Source organism: Corvus hawaiiensis, chromosome 26 (genome assembly GCF_020740725.1).
Source record: "Corvus hawaiiensis isolate bCorHaw1 chromosome 26, bCorHaw1.pri.cur, whole genome shotgun sequence".
Taxonomy (NCBI): domain Eukaryota; kingdom Metazoa; phylum Chordata; class Aves; order Passeriformes; family Corvidae; genus Corvus; species Corvus hawaiiensis.
Window position 1 is genome coordinate 28,684,652 of NC_063238.1, and position 17,441 is coordinate 28,702,092.

The 17,441-nt window shown below is 33.2% G+C and overlaps 1 protein-coding gene across 6 annotated transcripts in view; it reads right to left on the reverse strand.

The window, feature by feature from the left end:
- CSMD3 (CUB and Sushi multiple domains 3) overlaps window positions 1-17,441 on the reverse strand; it is a 612,506-nt gene that overhangs the window by 54,747 nt on the left and 540,318 nt on the right. For all 6 annotated transcript variants that reach the window (XM_048286482.1, XM_048286481.1, XM_048286480.1 and 3 more), the window contains 5 exons: window positions 16,698-16,883; window positions 15,148-15,342; window positions 13,263-13,436; window positions 2,982-3,155; window positions 1,435-1,608 (listed from right to left, as the gene is read on the reverse strand). In XM_048286482.1, coding sequence (XP_048142439.1) covers window positions 1,435-1,608; window positions 2,982-3,155; window positions 13,263-13,436; window positions 15,148-15,342; window positions 16,698-16,883 — 903 coding nt within the window. The remainder of the gene's footprint in view (window positions 1-1,434; window positions 1,609-2,981; window positions 3,156-13,262; window positions 13,437-15,147; window positions 15,343-16,697; window positions 16,884-17,441) is intronic.

Sequence of the window (17,441 nt, forward strand, 5' to 3'; positions counted from 1 at the left end):
GGGAGACTGAGCAATCTCCTTATCTCAGCAGACGTCCCTCCAGGGCGGGGGCTGGGCATACCCCACAAACAACAGCAAGTGCACTGCTGAATTTATATGAAAAAGTTATGCGACAAAAGCAAAGTCTTCACAAAGGTGTGCAGCCTTTTCTATAATATTGTACTTTTGGCAGTTTACAAATACGCAAGGTAACACTTTTATTATTATTATTTAACTTCAAAGAAAATAAAACAAAATCATTAGAATGGATTTCACTACACATTGCAGACATGATTAATGATGCCCTACACAAGATTAATTCTTTTTGTTTTTAGACTCTCTTCTAAAACCAACATACAATTCCAGGACTGTGTAAAATTCCAAAGAATAACCTGGTCAACATATTTACCAATCCCTACATGCCAGTAAGTTATCAGACACTTTGACACATTACTCTGCAATACCAGAATACCAAGGTGACTGATAGCAACTGGATTGAAAATGAGATTAAGCAGGTACCCTAAACACACAGTACATGTTTAGTATTGTAAATTTAGAAAATAGTATCTTCTCATCAACAAAGAATCCCTTGAAAATTTAAGTTCTGTAAATTATTGGGCAGTATCTTTTAGGGGAAAGTGATCAAATGAAAGTGGAGAATACCTATTGGAAAGAGAATACAGTCAATAAAATTGCTATGAAAACGCAACATGATTTACTTTATGTATAGATAAAAACCTGTAGAAGCTGCAGAGAACATGCTGAAAAACAATCATTAGAATTTCTGCATACATACATGCAGGTTACAGCAAAAGGTACAGTTTTCTAAATAAAACCAATTATTTAAAAAGCACATAAGAGATTTTAAAAAGGCAGGGGTGACAAAACCTTTTGAAAACTGCTTATGAAAACTCAAACAGAACTAATTTAATACTATTACTTTTCTAAGTGAGAGTATTTTGCATATAATATCTAGAAGCACTGAGAACCAACACAAATGGACAACATTAATGAATTAGAATAACAATTTTCGAAGTCCAGATGCTCAGTGGAGTACCAATGGAAAGCTAAAATGAAAAAAAAAGTAGGTTTTCTTACGTGTCTATTAGAACTATGTTGGCTAAAAATGCAGAGAACATTATTTCAGGATTTAAGCTCTTAATTATCTTTCCATAATTTTACTTAAGTAACTTGTAGAAAAAATTTTTAAAAAAGCAATACAATCTACAGACACGTAAGAAAGTTTCTCTGCAACTGTTATCCTGGCAACCTGAGTATAAAAAATCATAGAATTACAAAATGTCTTTAATAATAAGATTATTGTGTTAGTTAATCAGTCTCTCTGTTAGTGAGAGAGGAATCACTTTGTCTTGACAGTGCTCCTTTACCTCTGTTTATTTTTCAGCCTTAATTTTACACCACTTAGTAAGAAACCTGTAAATGCTGCATTCTTACCTTTGCATATTGGAGGCGGGTGGCTCCACTGCCTATTAGCTTGGCACTGTGCTTTGGTTGGTCCTTGCATAACATACCCCATATTGCATGAAAATGTCACAACATCATTGAAGTTGAAACCATTTCCACTTGTTCTTCCATAAATAGGACTACCAGGGTGACCACAGCTGATGGCTAGCATAGCACCAATCAAAAAAACCCCAAAAAACAGAACAAGCTGTTATCACTTTCCATTATTTATTATGCAATAGATAATCATTACATAATAGTATTTTCAAGTTTTGATATTATAAGGTACTGCACACTTTCCATGATGTATTCATGTTCAAGAACTTACTTAAATTTTTAACTTAATAGAATTTGACATGCAGTAATGAAAGCAAATGAAGAAAACTCTTCTGAGGAAGCACGAGAAAAACAAGCACTGGATTTTCATTAAGCATAGTCTAAAATTGAAAGGAAATATTTCACTATGTTAGTTCCTCAGGTATTATTTCTTACAAGTTTGTCTTATTATCAACTCAATATTTTATCTTTGTGGCCTAAATACTTAGTGAAGCTATAAATTTATGACTATTTTTTAAAAAAAAAATGAATTATGGGCACAGTGAAATTTTTCTTATGTTTACACAAAAACTGACTACAGAAGGTAAAGTTTATTTTCTGCGCCCACAAAAACCAAATGAAAAAAAATTAAGGAAAATCAGACACAAATTAATATTCACAAAATGATCCAAAAACATTTTGTAAACATTTTCTTCTATTTTGTAACAAACTGTTGATTTAAAAAAGGTTAATCAGTAATTAAAAAATAAAACATCACAGAATAAATGAATTAACATTGTGTACTATGACTTGGCATTAAGAGAATTTCTGCTGCAAAGATAGAGCTATAGAATATTTGCAGGCAGATTAATACAGTTTCAATACACTAATATTACTGAACCTGAAAAATGGCAGTAATTTACTTTAAAGTGCTTAGAGGAATCTCAAATTTTCCTGAATTTTAAATACAGCATTTTCTGTTATTACTCAAAGATCTTTCATGTGATATGTTGACACACATCATGCAAAAGAAACTTCATTAACAGAGGACAATATTCACTCAAAAGACCCCCAAAACCACAAATCAAAGTAACAGCACCTCTGTGAGGAAGAAGAAGAAAAGAAAATATAATTTGGTAAAGAAAACATTTTAATCTTCCGTGTTGACAGTGTACTTCAATAGTATTTACTAATCTAACTAGAACAGTGAAAGTAAATGTACATTAAAGATTTCCAAAAGCCACTATGGGTCATAAAGCCATTTTCATATTTGAATACTGCATTCCTAAGTCCTATCACTTTTTGAAGAAGTTTCACATCCATTACAGCAGGTATTCAGTAGCCAAAAGATGTAGTGGAAATTTTAACTGACAACACTTAACTTCACCTGATAGATGAATCGTAGACTTTATGTGGCCACATACTTTTGAGGATCATTCAGTCCTTGTTTGACACAGATATTCCTGTAACATAAATCAGTACGTGTTGCCATGCTTACTTACGCACACAGGATGGAAGCTGACCAGACCAGTTGTGATCTTGTTGACATATTCTTACAGAAGAACCAATCAACCGAAAACCAGGACTGCACTGGTAAACAACTGTGTCTCTATATCCATAATTTTCTCCTATTACTTGTCCATTGACTATAAGATCTGGAATACCACAGTGACCAGCTACATTTGTTTACAGTAAAGAAAAAGAAAAAAAAAAAAAAAGAAAAAATTATCAGTAAATACGCCAGAGAAATTTTAAATAAACCTCCTTAACTAAAACCAAGAAATGTTTAATACCTTTCCAGGTTTTTTATTGATTTAATTCAAAGCTTTATTTATATTAGCTTGGTAAAAACCACAGTAATTCATTTGTATAGGTAGAACTGTACACATATAAAAAAATTACAAAAAGACGATGTAGTAAAGAGATGAAATGTCATATATATTAACAAATTTCCTTTAAAAAAATATGAAGAATTCCTTTTTATTGTAACATGTAAAAAACCCTATATTATTTACCTTAGTTTTATTTTGGCTATGATTAAATGAATAAGGTAACATTAAAGTATCATACATTTAACTAAATATAAAAATTCCACATAAATAAAAATAATATAAATATTATAGATATCAATCCACATGGACATTATAAATATAGCCTCTTCACAATATAAAAAAAATAACTGGGACAATTTATTTCTGGAATTTGACTCTGTACTATTTTCCATTCTTTCTCTCCTACTGATTCCAGTGGAATCGCAAAGAGATTAACATCCTTTGGTTGAAAGCAGTCAGTACAACAGCTGCCAAATGTCCTGCAACCAAAAATGTTTCTATGCCTAGGCCTAATCCTCTACTCTGTATTCTCAAAATATAAGAAATACTGTATTTTCACTGTGAAGGTCATAAAGAGATATTTAGTCTAGAGAGAAGCTGGGAAAAAACCCCAAACTATTTGTAGTTACTATTTTTTTGTAATGAATTCTGGAAAATGGGCACTGTGATTCAGAAAAAAATGTGGTAATGGAAAAGTCTTCTAAGAATGGTTGACTTCACGAAGACTGTGACATATGGTAGAGAACTCGTGGCAAAAAAGAAGAATAAGACAAGCAAAAAAACCAAACAGTGTTTCAGCTAGTATTTATTAAAAACAACCAAACTACCAGCCAGCCAAACTCCTCTGCTCTCCTTTTCTCTTCTACTTTACTTCAAATAAAGCCCACAAACAAATGTCCAAAGCATGGGATTGCTAATAAGAAAAGACATTTAGAACCAATATGGTCTGGATTGTTTTTTCCTTTGAAATTTTAGATACTTCTAAGACTCTGATGTATTTTTCTGCATTTTGCCTCATTCATTTGGGGCTAGAAACTTCCTATTAAAAAAAAGTTGAAAATCTTGCATTTTCTTACAACTTGAGCTTTGTATTGTACTTCATTGTAGGAATCATTACAAAATCAGAATTTACAGTATAGGTAGTATATGAACCTCCACATATATTAAAATTATGACTGTAATTTGACTTCCGTGTATTTGGCAGGAGTCCAAATCTGATACTGTTCAAGGGTATATTATCCCTTGTTTGCTCCCTCCCTGTTTCCCTCAGTCTTATGTAAAAAAGAAGCATACATGAAATTTATGTTTTCTAGGATAAGATGGTGCAACACATGTTTAAAAAATTTTTGCTGGAGTATTTCTTGCTTGTCCAAGAAATTCATAATCCATTCAGCATGCAGTAGACTGTTCTGAAAATGCCCCAAAGGAACTGATTTCCCTACCCTATTTCCGATTATAAACAGGACTAACCAGATGAGGAAAAAAACTAAGCTGTAAAAGATTAATTTCTATCAAAAGTGCAACCAGACAGTCTGAAGTGATTCAGACCATGCTCAAGGAAATTTTTTTCTAGTTGCATTTAATTAAAATATATGGCTTAGTTCTTAATTAAAAATTTAGTGTTGCTTTATGGCAGTTGCTTTATGGCAGAGTGGAAGCAGAGTACTTTGCCAGAAAGGCCAATCTCTGTTTCCTGTGCAGAGAGAATAAAACTGAAGCAATTCAACATGCGAGGTAACTAAGATCACAGTGCAGTTTCTGCAACTGTGCATAGACTTTACAAAACTCATACAACTTCAACAGGTGAAAATTCATTGCAAATCATCTGTATCTCTTGCAGTAATGTCCCAGTCTCGCTCCAGAAAATTTAAAGTAATTTAAAAATCTCATCCTCTTACCCTACTTCCTTTCACTATCATAAACCTCTCAGACCCTAGTTTTGACTTCTGACTTTTGAATTTCTCTTTTTTCTTTCTTTTTTCTTTTCTTTTGACTTTCTTCAACATCTGCTATTTACAAGGAGAGGGGTAGTGGCTGTTGCATACCTGCAATTCAGCAAAGTATTCAACACCATTTCCCACAGCCTTTTCCTGCACAAAAAGGCAAGATACAGATTGGTGGGTGGTCTTTAAGATGGGTAGAGAATTGGCTAACAGGCTGCACTAAAAGGGTGGTGATCAATGGTTTTCACTCAGGCTGGAAGCCTATCACAAGCAGGATTCCCTAAGGATCAGTAATGGGCCCCATGATGTTGAATATCTTCATAAATGAACTAGATGATGGGATTGAAAGCAGCCTCACCAAGTTTGCTGATGACACCAGACTGGTGGTGAGGCAGACATGTGAGAAGGAAAAGACATCTAATAGAGACACCTGGACAGGCTGGAGGAGCAGGCTAGCAAGGACTGTACTGTGAGGTTAACAAAAACACCTGCAAGGTTCTGCTCCTGGGATGACACAACCAAAGAGCCCAGAGCAGGCCATGATCTGTGTGGCTGGGGAACAGTGTCACTGAAAGGGACCTGGGGGTCCTGGGGGACAAGAAGCTTACCATGAGTCAGCAGTGTGTGTGGCTGCAACAGTGAAGGCAAAATGGATGCTGGGCTGCATCTGCAGAAACATTATTAGCAGTGGTAGAGATCATCCCACTCTACTCAGTGCTTGCCAGGCTGAACATGAAAGATGCAGAGAAACACAGACAGACTGCAGAGGAGGGCTATGAAAATTATCAAAGGGCTGAAAAACTTCTATGAGGAAAGGCTGAAGGCATTAGTTCCTGAAGAAGAGAAGGCTCGGGCGGGGCCTCATCACAGTGTTCCAGTACTTAGAGGGTGGCTACAAAGATAATGGTGGCTCTCTCTTCACACTGAGTCATATGGAGAGGACAAGGGGCAATGGGTGCAAGGTGCACTTGGAAAGGTTCCATAATGAGATAAGAAAGAATTCTTTTGACAGTAAGAACAAGCATTCCCTGGAACAACCTATCCAGCCAGGGATGTTTTCAAAACGTGACTAAACAGGTTTGTTAGATAATCCCATCTCAGCTTCCTTTGCCATGAAATGTTGGATCAGATGATTTTTCAAATTCCCTTCCAACTTGGGCTGTTCTGATTCTATTACTTCAAGTCCCTCTGTCTTGATTATTTCCTCCCACTCTGTGTAACAGTTATATCTTTGGAGCACCAACTATATTGCATGACCAATTGTGAAGTTCTCACTACTAGTAATGAAAGATATGTTTAAAACAATAGAGCCTACTTCTATCCCTGTGTAAGATTTCTAAACTGAAAAAGAAATAAATCTGAATGCATGAAGAATACTATAAAGCTGTGTTATAGAACTGTAGTTCTATCATAGCAGAATTCTAAATCAATTGGTGACAGTGTTAAGCAATTAAATATCATTTAAAAGCAGAATATACCAGACTTGTGACACACTTTTTATCTCAAATTTAAAAAGAAATTAAAAAAAAAAAACAACAAACCAAACCTTGCAGGGCTTTTTGCCATTTTACTCTGCTTTCCAGGGGAAGTTTAGTGTGACTTAGGGATATAAAAAAACCTCATTAAAACGAAACCAAACAAAAAAAAGGGGGAAAAAAACCACCAAAACCAAAACAATCCAACACCCCAAAATGATGGGTTCAGTATTATTTGTTTTATTTTCAAATAAAATAATTGACATATGTCATGTAGGTGCATGTGGTAAGCAGTTCACTATGTTTGCTATGAAAAGTGTATATAATGGTATACATAGTTCCTGTTAAGAGAACGTTAGAGAACTTTACTGGAATTTCCACTGATTCATGCAGCTGAGTAAATTCCCTAAGATCCAATAAAGTTAGAGACTCATTAATATTTTCCAGAACTTTTATTCTTTGCTTTATTTTCCCACTGTATTTCACACATCCATACAGATGTTTTCTGCCAGAGAAAATAAAGACCTCAACTTATAGTAGTTGCTATCATTACTTCTCCAACATCAAGGGAAAAAAAAAAAAGCCTAGAGGAAGAAAAACCCAAACAACTCCCAAACAAAAACTATCACCATCAACACCTGTATTTGAATGAGTAATAGTACTTAATTCTCTTCAATTCTATTCTGGATTTGTTGCATTTCTTCTAAAAGTAAGGTGTTTATTTATTTTTATCATTAATTTTAGTAGAATTCTTACCTTTAACATTTTTCTATTAAGCTACCTAAGAAAATAATTCCAAGATGTTCATTATACATTAAGGATATGCTCATATTTATTACTGTATATTCTGGTAGTTTTTATGATCAATTCTGATAGCAATTGTTTCTCAGGACTTTCATTGAAACTCTTATTATAAGGGCTTTGTGACAAATAAGTATATTCTAATATCCTAGTAGTAAATAGCGGACTTCACACTAAATTAGAATTCGAGACTTCTTTAGGCTAAGATATTCTAGACTATTTCCATTACCACTTTGTCCATTGTCAATATCTCTCTTTTGATGCTGTACCATAAGACCAGTTCCATTTTTTTCTATGACATGGATATAAAAGACCTGTGTAGCAGTTCTATGAATCCAGATGAGACTCCTGGGTCTTAATGTAACCTGTAACTTGTAATGCTGAATCAAAAGATTCCACTTTCGCAAAGACAAGTGAAAGCTGCAAAAAAAGATATTAAAAGAGACTAAATGTGAAGGTTTTTCTGTGTAGCAGATTTGAGAGGGGAAATAAGAAATATAACATTCTCAATTTCCAGTCTAGAAAAACTTGAGAAGAATAATGGCATGAAATATTATTAAAAAACAAAATTAGTCAAAGAGTAGGAATAAAGGATATTAATAACCTGTGAGCACCAAATAAATTACCTAATTTGACATGAAATCCAGCTCTAGCAATGAAGAATGAGCATAATAACTTAGTGTCAGAACCTTTGAAACCATAGCTGTAAATGAGGTTTCTTTTCTGCAGGTTGTTTTATGAGATGAAAAGAGTAAGAATAAATGAATACAGAATCTTTACATTAAATGGCAAAAATGTGCCTATGCTTATTTTAGTTGTCAGTAGTGTCAAACATGAGCACAGTAGTGAAAAAAATCTACATACCAATGTATTATTGAAAACAGAGATTTATGTTATTTATTATTCAACAAAGTTAATTAACCCATCAAGATGACCTCAGCTGAAAAGGGAAGAATTATTTCCTGGCATTTTTTTTCTTCTTTACAGGGCTTGCATTTCATAAAAAGATATAAGAAGGCAGAGCCCTGGACAAAACAGGGCTTGGGGCATTTCTCTTGCAATTTTCAGAAGAGCCTCATCTTGACAGCTATTCAAGCTGTACTAAAACTGTTCAGGATGAATGGTTAAGTTATTTAAAATCATTTTTAATCCATGGCCCACAGAGGGAAGTTCTCTGCTGAATTCCTTGAAATAGCTGAATAGCTCTTTAAAGATGAAACATCATATACCTAATTTGAAAGTCTAGTTGTTATTATTATGCAGCAGTACTGAAGAACAAAGAGAAGCATATGGCTAACTCTAGATATATTAATTCAGTATCACTAGAGATACAGAATCCCCCTTAATTGAAATACCAAGAGTTTAAAAAAGATATTTAAAAACAGTGAAGATGAAGAAGTTAGTTGCTTATATATTTTTCCAGAAGTTTCCAGAATGAATATAGTGGAAGAGAGGTTACACTTCAGGGGTTATAGAGCCACAGAAACCTTTCAGTGACTGAAAGCTGATTGAGAAAATATAAAAACTACCACTGATAGATTAATGCAGTGAACATTCTCTGCTGTTAGCTTACATGGTTGCTTTGCCCCAGATGGTATGTCTGCAATTCTTTTTACTCCATTAACAGCATTGTTCTCTACAGAGCTGATAGATAACTGGTTTTTCCTTTACGAGTAACAATCTGCCAACAATGATTCATTAGCATTTTAAACTGGTATTTTTGTATGAAAAACGAGTTGAGTAAAACTGGAATAAATATTCCCCAGCTAACACATCAAACATGTCTACATAAGAATTTTGGTTCAGATCTTCCTTCTAAGTCTTAAATGTGCTGAGTGGTTTTACTATGAACAAATTAGCTTCCTGTCAGAGGAAGCACATTGAGAAGCTCAGCTTGGTGCACAAAACATGTGTTCCATCTCCTTTTGGAAAAAAAGTGGTCAAAATTATTGACAGATCTTTTTGTCTACTTAGAACCATATGAGTAATGATGACATATAGCCCAGAGGACTGGACCAGATATAGTCCAAGGAAAATTCTCTGAGCCATATGTAATGCAAATGTAGATAATTTAGAATCAATTATTTGTTTCATGATTTCATCATTCTGCTGGATTATTTGTTAATTCAGACAAAAACACAGTATGTGAAGTCTAGCCTTTCTCTTAGGAGAAGAGATGAAAGGTATTCCTGATGTTATTGTTTGGAAAGTGCAAATGTTGATATTTAATGTACACACTAACCTTAACAGCTCTTTTCTTCTACCCATCTGTCTTTATTGAAAGCTCCTCTAGTACTAGCCATGTATTGGAACCACACTTCCTTATGCCTTATGCCACACTTCAAATAAACTTCATTCTTCCTTTTTGCATTTTAAACATAGGGACACTGTTATAAAGGTGTTCTCCAAATGAACAGAATTAACGTCATTTAATCATGTCACAATTAAAAACAAAATATGAGATCTTACAGACCTTTAAAAATTTAATCATATTTCATCATTTGTCTTTATTTGAGATTTAATACTAATATGCAGAACTAAAAAAAACCATTGTTCCAGAAGTTTCTGAGTCTATCTGATTACAGGCATTAAAATAAATATGCTAAAAAAATCAAAACTTTTTATAATTATGATAATATATGTTTTTATGATCAATGTTATTCCTGACATTAAATTAAAGCAAATAAAATCAATTTAATAAATAAAAGAAATAATGTAAAATATAAAATTGTAAATATGTCACCTGTAAATACTGTAAACATACAAAGTTTTCATGTAAACAGACAATAACCAATTTCTTGTTGAATATTTAAATATTTTTCCAAGAGGAAAATGTATAAAGAAATCGCAGACTTGTCAGTCTCTTTTTATAAGTAGGATAGTCAGTAAAAATCTATTCTATGTTTCTGACTGTTTCTCAGGGTTTATTACATAGACAGTTGCAGTGTTACCAGTATAGAAAAAGATCAAGCACAGTAAATTGTGAGAGGCAGTTTGTAACCTTGGAGACACAACTGTCATGATTTTAATCTCTGCCTGTTATTTTATTCTAAAAGACAAAAGTGACTTTTTCACAATAAAATGTCCTGAGACATTTAGGTTTTTAAACTTTGACAACAGAATTACTTCAGAAGCTCTATTCTGTTTTTATTTATTTTTTTCAATTTGAACATTGTTTCTTCTCATCAGCTATGGAGAATAAGGATCCAGAAATCAATTTCCTACTATTATAATAATGGGATTACTCATGAAGTATTACTTTGTCATTTAGGTATTCTTTAAAGAAAAAAAAAAGTGAGATTGAGAAAAGAAGGCAGTTGTGTTAAGTGTTCTAGTTTTTGCCACAGATTCAACACCCAGAAAGTTGTCCATCTTTTAATAAAAGATGCCAGAATGAGAAAAGAAAGACAAAAAAGAGCTGTGAAACCTATCATAATATTCTCACACTATTATGGCTGTTATCAAAATTATGCACTGCTGTTCACAATGTCGTGCAGTAACACAACTTGGATTTTAGTCAATATTTTCGGTGATTTAAACATTACCTCAGTTCTAATTCTCATCTATATCTGATTAGGTTCACCATGAACTAGTTTAAAGTTCTACTGCAGATACTTAGATTCTTGTTTACTCCACATTTCATAAATTCTTAGAATTACACATAACTGGAATTAAAGTCAGGCTATTTAACCCAACAATTAAATGCAATTATTTCAGTAGCACTTTCAAAAAAACTTGAATTTTTAAACAAAATACTTGAAAAGGGTATTATGTTATCCTGTAGGATTTCATGTATGTCATCTGAGTGTACTTTTAAGGGCATCCTCAAAACTTAAAACAGAAATACACTGGTAATCACTTCAGTTCCAGAACAACTACATTTCTCAGAAAGTAAAAGTGGAAAGGCTCTAAGATAAATAATAAAAAAGGTTTACAGCTAAGAGCAGTAAAACATCAGAAATAGAAAGTGAATTTTTTTCCTACTATTTTTCAGTTATTGAAAACAAACACCAGAATTTAATGATAAGTTGCACGAAAATTAATTACTTGAACCATTAAAATACCCACTCTGTAAGTCTTCCTGCCCTATTTCATCTCCTTTCTCCCATATTCTATTTCTTTAATGTCCTCCATTTCTTCCACGTTCTGACAACAACTTTCTTAAAAATATTTCTTATTTCTGATTTGTCATTAGCTGAACTCATCCCTCTATCTTAATTCTCAAATTACTTATGGAAGAAACAAGAATTGAACTGAGTTAATTCTGAGTCTGCAGGGAGCTCATTCCTGCACAGTAATGTAACACAGTAGGCAATGTTGTTGCAAGAGAAATTATGGCAGCCATTACTCTACCTTTTATAAATTTCCTCTGTCACTAGCTTTACTTTTTTGTTTTATTCTGCAAGGTATACATTTTTTGTGTGCTGTATATGATGTATATTCTAATTCTCTGAGTAATACTTGTTTTCATGCCATCTTCAACAATTTGCCACAATAAAGCTTTAAAGATATGCATTTAAAGATTTATTGTAGTCCTATTAGTCTGATACAATAGGTGTGTTTTAGGTTACTGTATTCGTCCTCTAGTTATATAGTTGTTAAGTGTTTACTGTTACTGGACATTATAGCATATGAACTAAATAATAATGAATCTCTTCTGAGAAGTAGGGGTCCTCTTTTAATTTGAAAATAAAATAAACAAAGCCTGTATCCCTCTCTGCTATATGCCAGTGAACATTCCAGCTTCAGACCTGTAGCTTGATAAGCAACACTTTTGCTCATTCATGAGTCATTCACTTAAGTGAAATTAGCAAATAATACAGTTTTACAGAAGAAAAATTATTTGGGATAGAAAGTAGTTTAAAAAAGAGAATGGCAATCCATACAAAGAGATATTGCAACAAATCCCTATATTTAGTGTATACACTAGTTCAGTTTTCTGAAATTATCAGTTTATGGATATTCTGTTATATACTCATGCCTCCACAAATGACAAGAAAACAATATGACGTACATATTTCACTCTAAATTGGAATACTAGCATGCTTTTGATTTCAACTGAAATTAAAATTTTGATTATATATAGAGTTAAAATGAATGTCTCTACAGTAAATACAATAACCCAGCTCAAGGTACACATGATGAATCAGAAAGAAGCCCTGAAATTGTTTCAGGTGTTCATTTTATAATAGATAATTCAGGCAACTGTGACGTTGCCTTAAATAAGAGAAGATACCTAAACTTGTACAAGTAAAGGGTCTCAAATTCTGAAAAAAGTGTCTGGATAGCGACTTTCTCTTAGAAATAAGGCTGCAGTGGTCCTGTCAAAGTTTCCACCAACTTTTTTTTCCTCCTTCTGTATCTTTTCAAGAATACAGTTTAATTCTATAACACAACCACTTAGTTCAGGTTTACTGTGCAGATATTTTACTGAGGATATGTATTAGAGCTGACACATATGGAATCAACCTGTCTTGCTGTTTATGTATAGTTCTACTTTAAAGACATAAATAAAAATACAGTAACACTGATTTTGCATGTTGTGAAGATATTAATATTTCTGAAAATATAAACATAGTTATAATTTGTTGAGAAAAACAATTCAGCCCAGCCACACATGCAGAGCTCTCTTCAATGTATCTGCTAATAGAAAAAGACAAGGAGATCACTTTGCTTACTTTTGTCTCCTAGAGAGACAGAAAATAGACAAGTCGTGACAGTAGTATCCATACCTAAACACCTGGTTTCAATTCCTCTCCAGAGTCCAGATGACAGACATTCCCTCACTGCAGAGCCAACTAGCATGTATCCTGAGTCACAAGTAAATATAGCTGTAGATCCATAAGTGATTTGAGTTCCAATCTTATTTCCATTTGGAGGTGTAGGAAGTTCTCCACAGGAAATAACTTCATGGCAAAACAAAAACAAAATACAAGTATACAGCTGAGAATCACAAACACACATACGATAATACCTAACAACCAATAATAATTATCAACCAGTCGATCAGATAAATAAATTTCACACCTTGAAATATTTTGGAGAAATCTGTAGAAAACATAGATTAAAAACCTGCAAACAAAAACTATTCCTTCCCCAGAAATTATACTTAAGAAAGAGAGGGGGAAGAACAATTAAAATAATTTCTGTGAAGTTAAAAAAGCCACTCAAAACATTATTAAATGCTGTTTAATTACCTTTTTTTTATCAAGTACTTTCTGCATATTGGAACCTCACCAGTGCTATCAGTTTTAAAGTTACATTTCTTTAGGAATAGGCCATTTGGATCACCTAGGTCATAATGAAATGCTTACCCTAGCATTCACACATTACATTTTTATAAAGAATGAATGATATTAATGGAATTCCTTGCCATTTATTTACAACTGGAAGCATTTTTTCAATCAAAATAGTATTTTTCTTTTTCAATTTTCTTTTAATAATTAACAAAGCCAATTTATTATTAGTAAGTAAGAGGCTGAAATTAGGTAGCACACTTTATGCCTAGAAGAAAATGTCATAACATTTCAAACAAAACATAGTTAAAAATAGTTTATTTTAAAGCAAAGAGGGATACAAATACAAATTTAGTATGTAGAATATATACATATATACAGAGAGAGAGATATAGGTACAGACATATACACAGTATTTTTAACACTAGCAGAGATGAAATATTGCAATTAACTTTTAAAAATTCTCTCAATTATAAATTATATTTCCAGTTATAAAGAACCCAAAATTAAGGTTAATTTCCAGTATAATTAATCTGTCTTTGCAATTGCTTTTTTAAACCACTTTTTTTTTCATATGTATTGTGAATGAATTAGAAATATATTTTAAGCCACAGTTATCTGGCTTATCTACAGACTTTTTAGGTATATGTGGATTTATACATAAACATGCAGATACACACTTTTGATACAGGTACCAAAAGCACAGTTATATCCCACTGTCAGAAGATACATCACACAGTGTTCCATAAAGAGAAAGAGTTTTACGGCTTCAAACTGTAACCAAAACACCACAGTTTTGAAAAACGAGATGTCTAAATTTAAATTTATAAAGAAATGTGCTTTTCACAGCAGTGGGAGTGGGAAAAACAATTGCAGCTACATCTTTAGTTGGTTTAAATATCTGAATATTAATTATTTATTTTTTGAAAATTAACTATTCCAGGTTATCAGCATACCAGCTAATGGTAGGAATGATGTGGATATGAGCAAATGCATGCTACATGGTAACTAGCTGAAAGGAGAGATTATTTTATTTATCAAGTATGCAGACAGGACACAAAGGTTTTGCGTTTTTCAAGACTTTACAGCATTCCTGACCTAAAAAAAATATATAGGAAAATATTCTCTTACTACTTCTATGTACTTTTATAAATTCAGGGACCTTTAAAACTCAGAAGTGTGCTTACAGATATGTCCTTGTCACTAAATCTAATGTATTATATTTGTAAATAACAGCCTTTAGGATATCCAGGAATTCCAGCCAAGAAACACTTTTTCTAATTAGCTGTTTTGAATACTAAATTAGTTAATTTCTAATTCACCCAATAAAATATTTTTTCCTGAAATCTGTACAGCGGATGCAGATACAACATGTACTCACTTTGGCAGTAGGGCCGCTCATTTCTCCAACTCCAGGTGCCATTAGCAAGACACTCGATAGATGCTGGCCCCAAACCATAATACCCAGGATCACAGCTGAAAACTACTTTTGTTTTATACTCATAATGTGAACCATTCACTATTCTCCATCTTCCATGTTCCAGGGTAAAAGAATTGATGCTCGGACATGTAACAACTTCCAAAATAACAAAAACATATAGTTATTGGTGGCTTAGTACAGGCAAATTGGGAAAATCTGTACCATTATTAATCAATAAATGTATTTTAAACACAGTGACATAATCTTTGAAAACTAAGGCTGTATTTGAAATTGCCTGTGGTTAGAAGGTTATGAGTTGTCTCATTTAATTAATAATGATCCAGAGAGAGCAGGGATTGTGTATGCAGAGTGATGCAGCTGGTGTAGATAGAAGCTATACCATGGTTGAATTCTCTGTAGGTAGACCTTCCATGACACTTTACATCAGGCACCAGAATCTTTACTAAAATTTCAAGTAGATTAAATGGAGGAATTATTTTTTTACCCAGGTAAACTCTGTGAGATATGGTAGACTTATTTGAGAGACTGCACGTTGGTGACAGATAAAATAATATCCATATCCAAGTTGTTATTCAACAGCTATATATTTTTGTCTCATTTCTTAATTCTAAGTGTTCTTCCTCCAGATATGGAAAAAAAAACATTCCACAACACTAATATAATAAAAAATAGTATAAGAAGCATAACAATTTTTCCTACTTTGTTTTTCTCTATTTTCATTGGTTTTTGAGAAAGAGGAAAATTCACGACAGAATGAAATTTTCAAAAACAAGAAGAAAAAAAAGGAGAAAGGGGAAATCCTTGAAAAATACTCCAGTGTTAATTTACTTTCATTTCCAAAATTCATTGGGTGAGATAATCCAAATTCTAATGCGCATGAGACACTGACATCCCTGTACCGGTCTCTACAATCACCTGGGTTTTCATATCCTATTTGTAACTGCTGATATTCACTTCTTTTTGGGAATAAAATGCATTTTCTCTGCAGTGATGATACCCCAAGTTTAGATGGTGTAGGACTATAATGATGGGATGAATATAAATAATAAGCAGCAGTTTCAAACAATTATCACAGAGGTTTTGCAATTCTGGATAGTAAAAAAGGGTTTGTTAACAGTATATGAATTGTGCAGCTCTCACTGAAGAGATGACTTTTGCAAAAAACCTCTACAACCATTAACTTTGATTTAACTGTAAATGACTTATTAGTTTGATTGCATTCTTTAAGCTCTACTATATTTACTCTGCTGTTTGAGTGTATTCTATAAGCTCTAGCATAATTATTCTGCTTATGCTGTTAAGTTTCAGCATCTCTTAGTTACGTATATTTCATATATGTATTTCATAGTAATTTAATACCAGCAATAATACATAGATTGAAGTAACCTGAAGATGAAAGTTTAAGTCATGTGAAGATTTGTTCCCTGGGTAAATAAAAAAAATGTACAGACAGCTTTTTACTCACCAGAGACTTTTTACATGTTACTCACCTACACAGCGAGGTGTTTTATTGTGATTGCTCCAGGTACCATCCGGCTGGCAGACTGCAGTAGTAAGCTCTTTGGCTGATAGCCTATATCCATCATTGCAAAAATAAGTAACACGGGTGCCAACTAAGTAATCTGTAGTTAATATCCCACCATTTACTGGAGCTTTAGGAATTCCACAAGATATTGCTGAGTAGAGAGAAAGACAAAGGTTTTTATATCCACTGACCTCAAAGAGCTTATGCATTGCAACATCGCTAGTCTTAAATTCATAAAAAAATTTTAACTCATTAATTTTTAACTCATTAATGTGTGTTTTAAGCAGGCAAATAAATGCTCTTAAAATTTTAGGGAATTGAATCCAATGAAGCTTTTGCATTTTGATGGAGGAAGCAAAAAATAAGAACAATGGTTCATAACTCTGCAGCTAACCATTCAAACTTTGTGACCTCTGGCAAAACACTAAAAGCAACTTTCAAGATTCTATTTTTTCAACCTGGAAAGCAGAAAGAAAATACCCTTTTGAAAATATTGAATCACAGAATCATAGAATGGCCTGGGGTGAAAGGGACCTTAAAGATCTAGTTCCAATCCCTCTGCAATGGGCAGGAATATCTTTCACTAGGTTGCTTAAAACTCTGTCCAGCCTGGACTTCAACACTTCCAGTGATGGGGCAACTACAACTCCCCTGGGCAACCTGTTCCAGTGCCTCACCACCCTCACAATAAGGAATTCCTTCCTGATGT